The sequence below is a fragment of the Harpia harpyja genome, chromosome 1 (genome assembly GCF_026419915.1).
Source record: "Harpia harpyja isolate bHarHar1 chromosome 1, bHarHar1 primary haplotype, whole genome shotgun sequence".
NCBI lineage: Eukaryota > Metazoa > Chordata > Aves > Accipitriformes > Accipitridae > Harpia > Harpia harpyja.
In genome coordinates, this window is record NC_068940.1 from 29,667,417 (window position 1) to 29,676,679 (window position 9,263).

General features: G+C 46.0%; 1 protein-coding gene across 2 annotated transcripts in view; it reads left to right on the top strand.

The window, feature by feature from the left end:
• RPRD1B (regulation of nuclear pre-mRNA domain containing 1B) overlaps window positions 1–9,263 on the top strand; it is a 42,037-nt gene that overhangs the window by 27,939 nt on the left and 4,835 nt on the right. The window contains exon 7 of one of the 2 annotated variants that reach the window (XM_052783151.1): window positions 197–2,739. The exons of the other annotated variant lie outside the window; for it this stretch is intronic. Coding sequence (XP_052639111.1) covers window positions 197–346 — 150 coding nt within the window. The 3' untranslated portion in view covers window positions 347–2,739. Of the gene's footprint in view, window positions 1–196; window positions 2,740–9,263 lie in introns of those variants that run through there. 2 annotated transcript variants of the gene reach the window in all.

A 9,263-nucleotide genomic window follows, 5' to 3' on the forward strand; every position in this document is an offset into this window, starting at 1 on the left:
TGCCAAAGCCTGTGGACAGGCTGTGAATTTGGGTGCAGATGACAGGGTCTGCAGTCATGCCAGCAGTTGCTCAGAGAACCAGTGCCTTGCCACCTTCTTCTCTCAGAATCCTCACCTGGAAAATACTCCTGGCTTAACTAAAAGCACTGTTAGTTAACCTGTGCTTAATCTTCGTTCTCTTGTCTCTTTCCCTCAGGAATATAAACAGAAGCTTGCTCGGGTAACCCAGGTCCGCAAGGAGCTGAAATCCCACATCCAGAGCCTTCCAGATCTGTCACTGCTGCCCAATGTCACAGGAGGTCTGGCACCTCTGCCGTCTGCTGGTGACCTGTTTTCAACAGACTAGAACAAACGGTGTCCCCCAGTTTCCATTATTACCAGCAGAAGTAAGAAGACTCTGGTGTTGACTGGAAATCCAGTCTTCCAAGATCTACAGTAGGAAGGAACTTGCAGACCCTGCTTTCAACCTCTTGGCTGCTCATGCTCACCCTCTCTCTGTGTACATGGGCTCACGTTGAGGGGAGGAAGAAGAGCGAGTTTTTGTGAGCTCTAAAGGGAGTAGGGATAGTCCATATAGGCAAACTTTTCTCATATTTTTCCATACTCTTTAGTTGCTGTTTGCTCTTAGCACTTGTTACCCCCAACAAAAGTCATAAGAATCATGTACATACATACCTGGAAAGTTTTCAAAGAAAGGTTGACCATATAACATTTTTCCCCTGTAAAAGCATTGTATTATTTCTGAATAAGTCTTGTCTGGTTTAGTTGGGTTTCTGAACCTCATCTCTGAGAGCAGTAGAGTGACTGGTGGGCTTGGGGGGAGGGGGGTGGTGTATGCAGGTACTGTACCATGTCGGTGTAAGAAGGCATCTACTGAGCAGTGGTACAGAGAAATATTTTTCTTAAATCTACAGTTCCTCATACTGTTGTGGGACTGACATGAACATAGTTCTTATTTGGCATGTACATAAATTGAAACTCACCACAGGCAATAAAAATAAGCAGCTTTTCTTTGTGAATTAGACATAGCTTCATAATTCACACACTGCTGAGCGATGCAGAACTGGATATTACCTAAATGAGAGTGGAAGTAAATTTTGTTCTAGCTACCTTAGATTTATACCACATTTTTCCTCTTCATTATACAAAATTAGATGGTCACAGAAGCTTTGGTGTAACGAACTGAGAGGTTGGAGTGGTGTATTGCAACTGTTGATATCCCTGTGACAGGCACTGTCTGATCTACTCTCAGGATGGTTACATTAAAAATACTATTCTATAAATTCTCTCCATAGCTTTAGTGAAGATATTTGATGCACAGAAGTTAAATGTGGTATAAATATTTATTTATATAGAAAATAGACCCATATATATGCACATATCCTGTATGCACATGTATCATGTCCATGCATGTAGATATTAGAAGGATGTACTTAATTTTGTGTCACAGATTATTGCGAGTTGATTTTTATAATTGGGAAAAGTCAAAAAAAAAGAAGAGGAGGAAAGAAGGCAAATTTAAAATGCTCTTAATTCCATTATTTTGCTAGCTAATGTTTTAGGTGCCATGGATGTAGTTACATTTCAGTTTGTGTGTTAGGTCTAACAAGCTGGACTGATCACTGAAAACCATTCCAATTTGGATAACAATTCTGTTTAAATTTAGCACCTCTCACTGTAAAACATTTTAAGTTTCTGGAAACACTTGATCTGATAATACAGGTTTTGTAAAACAGAGGCTGAAATTAGTTGAAGTGATGTGCTGTGTTTGTGTCTCCCTATAGTCTTAAGCTGCTGTTGTCAAAGACATGAGAGGAAACCTACCTACAGAAATGCAAAGCTTGTTCTGCGTCCTCATTAATTTATTTTACAGGGTATTCAGTAGCCTATTCAGCATTCAGTTAAATAATACAGCATTTTTTGGTCATTAAGTTAAGAAGCTCACGTGCTTTTCTTACTGAGGCTTCATTTTGTCCTTTTTTTAAAACTCCTTGCACCCTTACTGCCCAGCCAAGAAATCTGTTTTTTCTCTTAGTTTACAGGAACTTTTCCAGTGGCAGAACTATTCTTTCCATGAATTGGTTTGATTGTACAGCCTTTTATGGTCCAAACATTATTTAGATAAAGCACTGTACGTTCTCTCTGCTTTTGCCAAAACTGAAAAACAAAAAAACCCCCACCAAACCTCAAAAACCCAAACCAAAAGACTCATTTCTATCCTGTCTCAGCTCATGGAGTTACCCTGAAGCTGTTTTAACTAATAATGATTTTGAACATTGACTGAATGTGTATCCATTATAGGACAAAAAAAGCTGTCTAAAAAAACCCTGATGTAGACAAATGTGTTGACATCTCACGCTGTTTTGGGCAGATCTTCTGTGAGAGAGTTGTATGTTGGTTGGTTTTTTTTTTTTGTTGGTTTTTTTTTTAATTGAAATGTTTTGATTTTTTTTTTCCAAATATATGTGTGTGTTTTATTTTGCTTAATTTAAATGAAGTCTTGTGGTTTTTAATTTTATTTGTTTTACTTTTTGGGCAAAGGGCATCTGGTGAACTGGGTGACGTTCTCTCAAGGTTAAACAGATTTCCCCAAGGTGTGTCTTTTTTTAACAAAAGCTTAAATCTGTATATGAATTGATTTAGGAATTAATTTAGACATATAGGCTGCCATTTGTGACAGCAGTATATTCTGAAATGTCTCATAGATATCTATTTTTGAATAAAGAGGGTGTCGTTGAATAGTAGTGGTTTTACTGTTTTTTCCACAATGCAGGTGTTGCTCTGGCACACGATAGGTTTTGTTTTGGGGTTTTTGCCATCTAAAGTCAGAGGCAGTGACTGCTGAATGGTCCTTACGTTAGAGTTTGTAGATGTAGACTATCATTTGTTTGTGTCAAGTTACAGGCATGCTTCCTGACAGCTTATAAGCCAAATCAATATGCAAGTTTCTCAGATGATTACTGCAACGAACAAAAATAAAATACGTTCCCCTGCACTAATGTCTGATTTGAGGGGCACAAGGTGCAGAAGGCTACCTTCTTAATTCATAAATTAAGTTATATGGAGGTCATGTAAATAATTACTCTTAAAAAAGTGCAAAGAAACAAACAAAAGCCAAACCTGGAAGCCAGGAAACTGGCTTTCCTGCACAAGCATCAGGAGCTGCTGTTTCAGCAGGGTCTGTGACACTGTGTAATCAAAGCCTTTCTGCTTTAGAGGCAGGGGGTCTTCACATCTTACTGGGTGTTAATTCTCTTAATTCTCTTAGAGGTTTGGGGCGGGAGGTTTAGGGGGTTCTTTACTCCAATAAACTACTCTGCAGTGGTCTCTTTGGGCAAACTTAGTGATTGTTTCATGTGCCTTGGAGAGTATCTGTAAAGCTGCTTACATTTTTATACCAATTGACAAATCTTCCATGAAAGAGACTATATTTAGTACTACTTTCATAAAGGGCTTGCAGAAGTTTGATATACAGTTTTCTGTGAGCAGGAGGGAGTCTGATGTAATTCCTTCCAGTGAAAAGCCACCTTCGTATCGTGTTTGTAGGAACTAGAGTGAGGTTTTCAAAGGCATAAAATGTGACTAGGTACTGGATGTCCTTTCTTGCCTTTGAGAATCTGGGGGGGGTTTTGTCGATTTTGGTTTTTTGGTGTGTTGTTTTTTTTTTTTTTTTTTTTAAGAACTGAAACAAATGCCTCCAAAAATATTTGACTGTTATGTGGCTTTCTATGCAGTTAACTACTTCAGTGCACTGGTGTGTGCTGTGAAGGGTATTGCTGTATAACGAACTAATGTTGGCTTATGTGTCGTAGAAGGTAAGAACTTGATCCTAGTTAACTAACATGTAAGTCTGTGTTGTGGTTTAACCCCAGCCAGCAACTAAACACCACGCAGCCGCTCACTCACTCCCCCCCCACCCAGTGGGATGGGGGAGAAAATCGGGAAAAGAAGCAAAACCCGTGGGTTGAGATAAGAACAGTTTAATAGAACAGAAAAGAAGAAACTAATAATGATAATGATGACACTAATAAAATGACAACAGTAATAATGAAAGGATTGCAATGTACAAATGATGCGCAGTGCAATTGCTTACCACCCGCCGACTGACACCCAGCCAGTCCCCCGAGCAGCGATTCCCTCCCCCCACTTCCCCGTTCCTATACTGGATGGGACGTCACATGGTATGGAATACACCGTTGGCCTGTTTGGGTCAGGTGCCCTGGCTGTGTCCTGTGCCAACTTCTGCCCCTCCAGCTTTCTCACTGGCTGGGCATGAGAAGCTGAAAAATCCTTGACATTAGTCTAAACACTACTGAGCAACAACTGAAGACATCAGTGTTATCAACATTCTTCGCATACTGAACTCAAAACATAGCACTGTACCAGCTACTAGGAAGACAGTTAACTCTATCCCAGCTGAAACCAGGACAGTCTGTAAGGTCGCAGGTTATAATGGGGATGACAAAGCAAGGCTGGCATAGCCTCAGAGCAGTGGAGGCTTTCTGTGGAGGTGGTGAGCAGTTGCGCTGCCAGGCGCCCAATGTCTCACCCCAGAGCAAGATTGCTGTGGGCTTAGTCCAGTTACTGCCTCAGCCAAGTGTTGATACGTTCCCTAGTCAGTTCTAAACTTTATGTATGTTTAAGATTAGATAGAAAAAGTATAAAATGCACCTCATGCCATCTGAAAAAAAAAAAAAAAAAAAGACCTTGTAAAATGTGAATGAAATGTCACCATAGACGCTGTGACAGTCTGGTAGTGGAGTGAGACTGGGACACGCGTTTGCCGGTGATTTCGCTTGCTTTTAAGGAAGTGCCACAGGTACCTGCTGCCTTTTTCCTGTTTGAACTTTGCTATGGTTTCTAAGGTTGGGGCTCGCCAAGTTTCCTAGGGCTAGTTGTATTTTAGAGAGTTTTGGATAAACAAGCAAGGAAAATGAGCCAGAAGAACTGGGAAGCTTGGGAAGCCTTGGAGGTTCAGTATTGCTGCAGTACAAAGATAAATGTTTTTGCATTAGCACTAAAAGTATTGGTTTTGTTCCACCTTAGAAAGTAAATTCTTGTCTCCATAGGCAAGTAATATGCAAGTGAAGTTTGAATCAGTGGTTTATAAAGCAGAAGGATAAAAATGTTTCTGTTAAAATATGGAAAGTAAAGAGTCTCAGACTGACAGCTTTGTGGTACAGGAAATACCGGGGGGTGGTTTCACAGTGCAGGAGGCTGTTTGATGGACGATGGGGAGGGTTGGGGGTAGAGGAAGCTGGCGCGGTTGAGCAGCACCTGATTTGGAGAGGAAGAATCAAAGTTTGAGGGTTTGCGTATCTGCAGGCTTAGATTTTGCAGCTTTATGCTTGCTGTGAGAGGGTCTAGTACGTGCCGGGGAGGGCCACCATGCTGGTCAACATGCTGACCCCACGGGGAGGCTTGGTGAGGTGTCCAGCTTAGGGCTTCTCTAGCAAGTGCAAGTTCCATATATAGTGAAAAGAAAGGTCGTGTGGAAAGAGGATCGAAAAGAAATGGGTGTGAATTACAACGTAAATGCCTTTGTGTCTTCTAGAGAGCTGCTGCAGCCTTTCCCTTCTCCTTCCTTCCCCTTTTTTTCCACTTGCAGGAATAGTGTGAAAAGTCTGCTGGAAGGCAACAGTAGGTGGAAAATGGTTTCTTTATTTGTATTTTTAGTAAAGGCTTCCCACAGCACCATTTAGCAAGAAGTTTAATAAAGGCTAATACCCTACCAAGCCTCTGCATATGCTAGAGCAGATGAAACTTCATGGTTATGCTGGTCCAGAATGCAGGAGGCTTTTAATGCAGGAGCCTCCGAGGCCCTGACGGAGGGGATCAGTGCTCCCGACTGTAAAATGCCCAGCGCAGGTAGACAGCACAGCGATGCGAAGGGTGGAAGACAAGGCGTGGAGGTGGGCTTCACCCACGGAGAGAGTGGCAGCACTGGGAATATGCCCCGTATCCCGTGCTTGGCATCCCCTTGTTCTTGTTACTGAACTGCCCGGCTTCTGCTGCGTGAATCAATGAAGCAGCCGTTCCAGTGAGATGATGGGACATCTGCCACTCTAATTGCCACAGCAGATGACAATCATCTACTCCGCTGCAGTTGTCAAATACGTTTTTTGAGGTATTTTGTGTGCTGTCCAGGCGATGGAGGCTGAAGTGTGTATTAATACAGAACACCCAGTTGTGTTCTCCCTGCATCTGCCTCCTGTATTTTCTGGCACAGAGTTAACTATGAAACATTTTTCTTCACCTAAAACTGTAAGTGTCTTCACAGGTTTTCTGATGCTCTGGGGTGAGAGAAGCTTAATATTTGTCTTGGGAGATTGAGTAGCTTCAGATAGGTCTTCTGTTTTGTTTTGATCAGACGCACTGCCAGCAGCAGTGGGAAAAACACAGAATCTCCTCTCAGCTTCCCTTTGGCTGTGTTGCTGTGGCTGTTCTGGGGTTTGCAGAGGAACCTGGTGGTGAAGCGCTGCAGATACCCCTGCCCAGATGTGGCAGCAAGCTGCTGGGGCCGCTTCTCTTGCATCCCTCAGCAGGTAGGAAGCCAGCCAGGGATGCTCCATGGGATCAGCCAGCGTGGGTTCCAGTGGTGCAGCCCCGGGAGGGAGATGTTTAAGGTAAACAAGCACTTTGGGCACAGAAGTACCCACCGAGCACACAGCAGCCTGAGCTGCAGGTGTTTTGCAGCCCCATCGAGCCTGGACCCTTGAAAGTGGTTGCAAAACATGCGTCTCAGGGTTTTCCTCCGCGCAGGGATTTGATACGGTACTGCAGTCCGGCTGGCTCACTGTGGTCAAGTGTCATGCTGCTGCTGTAATGAGTCAGTGTGAGAACTAATAATAAATTATAAGCACATTTAGGGTCTTGTTTTTTCTTTCTGGGAAGAGAGAAGTGGCTGACGGAAAGCACACCCATCTGCTGCAAGCGCCTGGCTGGCTCTCGCCAGTCTCCTTACTGGTTTGTCTGTGTAAGTCCAGCCTGGGGGACCTGCCCTGTGGAGCAGAGGAGAGCCGGGACCGAAACCACAGGGCTGGGCTGGTGGGCTGTTCGCTCCTGGGAGCTGCGTGAAGGGTTCAGGCAGGCACAGAAAGACTGTTTGAGTTGTAACTCTACTTGATGGCCACGCTGAAAGAAGCGTCTCTCTGTGGTGTCTCCTGTACCTCCCGTGGTCTTGGAAAAGGGGGATGGCTTCCCATGGGAGCTCTTGCTGTCTGGGTTTTATTACGTGTTTTTCTCTCACTGCTTGCTGGTGCCTCAGGTGTCCCGTCAGTCCAGTGATTGTAAAAACACGTCTGAGTTTGCGGAGAAGGAAGGAGAGCTTTGGAGAGGCAGTGGGATTTGAAAATCTCACAGAATCGCACTTGTGCACACTCTGATTTATGGTAGTTTGTTCTAGTCTCGATCCGTCAATGAAGGTAAGTTAAAGGTCCTCAAGTCTGAAATGAGTTTACAGTCGCTTCCTGGCAAGTCAGCATCTCTGGCAAGCTGAGATGTATTAATAACCTCTCCTCTACACGTAAACTGTCTCACGTTGCTTTGGCACCTGGGCTAATGCTGTATTACAAATTCTCCCATGCAATGGATGCTGTAAATATTTAATTTATAATTTATTACTTGCATGGCAACAGTGCCAAAGAGTCTCATGGATGTAGCACAGTACAGCGTTTGGGGAGCCAGGGATGCGTGCAGGGAAGCTGTTCCCAAGCTATGGCAGCCGACCATTTCCTGTTCTGCCCAGGAAAGGCCCTGCGGCGGCTGCAGGACCGGTCACGCTGTTCTCGCAGTCCTTAAAGGATGACTAAGAAGGTACTAAGAAGGTACGTGGGGCAAACACTCGTGGGCTTGACGGAGGTGCCTTAAGTAATTCATTAGGCTCTGCAAACAGTCTGGAAGGGGTGGTGGTTGCTGGATAATGGGGGAGAAACCAGCCCTAAAGAGAGCCAAACCCCAGAGCCAAACTGTAAATGCAGCATTTGGAGTCTCTTATGAGCTTGTTTCTTGTCAAAGCAGCCTTGCTCTGCCAGGCCTCAGATGGATGGGAGTGACCTTCAGAAATAGCTGTGCTAATGGTTATTTTATCAGGACCCAGCTTCGAACCAGAGGAGCTGCCGGTTATTTTTAAACCAGGCATTGAGCAGCTTGAAGCCTGGCTCAGCAGAGCTGCGTGTAACAAATGCTCTTTAAAGTAAGGCTGTGCATCATCGCTGGCTCTGAGGAATGTTCCTGACAAGGGAAGGCAGCGCCGGGTTCACGCTGTTAACTCCTTCGGGCACCGCAGCTCCTTTGTGGCTGGCTGTGCTGCTGGGACTTGTGTCTCGGGGGTTGATGCTGCCAGAGCTGGGAGCCGGCGTGGTCCCCACCGCTCGCCCTCCCGGCTGCAGGAGGAGGAGAGAGTCCCCATCCCTGCCTCTCCTGGAGCTCCTGTCCTGTTCGCACACGGCGGGGTGGGCACACTCAGCTTCCATCTCTCAGGAGAGCTGCTTATGGCAGCTCCTCAGCCCTCCTGTGGGCCGGACCCTTCCTCCCCTCCGGCATCCCCACTGCAGCCCCACGGTGGTCCCAGCTGCGTTCTCTGGTTGCATTTGAGAAAAGCAGGACGGAGAGATGTGGTGGTTAAACCTCCACAAGGTAAGGGGAGAAGGATCACATGGCCATCCTGGAGGGTTGTCTTGAAAGATTTTGGCAGCCAAATAACCCGCTGCCATGCACGAAGCCAGAGCCCGACAGTGCCTACCTCAGCCCCTTGGCTGGAGCAGAAGCTGAGGCTGCTGCCTGACCCCAGGGCCAGGATGGAGCACGGGCAGCTCCTGCCAGTCCTCCTGTGGGGCGAGCAGAGCCAGGGCACTGGGATGTCTGGCCGTGGACCCCCTGCCAGGCTCGGGAGAGGCGAGCAGCTGTGCCTAGAACTGCACATGGAGATTTTTTCTTGTCTTCAACAGAAAGGGAAGCTGGAGGACAGGTTGTCCTGGGTAGGAAATGCTCCCAGCTCCCCATCCACCCCAGATCGCAGCCAGGACTGGAGACCCCGACAGCCACCGGCAGTGTCGGGGTGACTGGGACCAGCCAGGTGTGAGCTCACCGAGCAGGGTCCCCTTGTGCTACAGACTGTCCCCCCATTCGGGCCGGTGGTGCCTGGGCCGGGTGCATCCCCTCTGCCTGGGGCTGCTGTGGATTTGGGAACCCTTGGCTGCAGCAGGAGACCACCAGTTCTGTAATGGCTTTTCTGGTGCTTGTTTAACAGGGGCAGGGAGGTT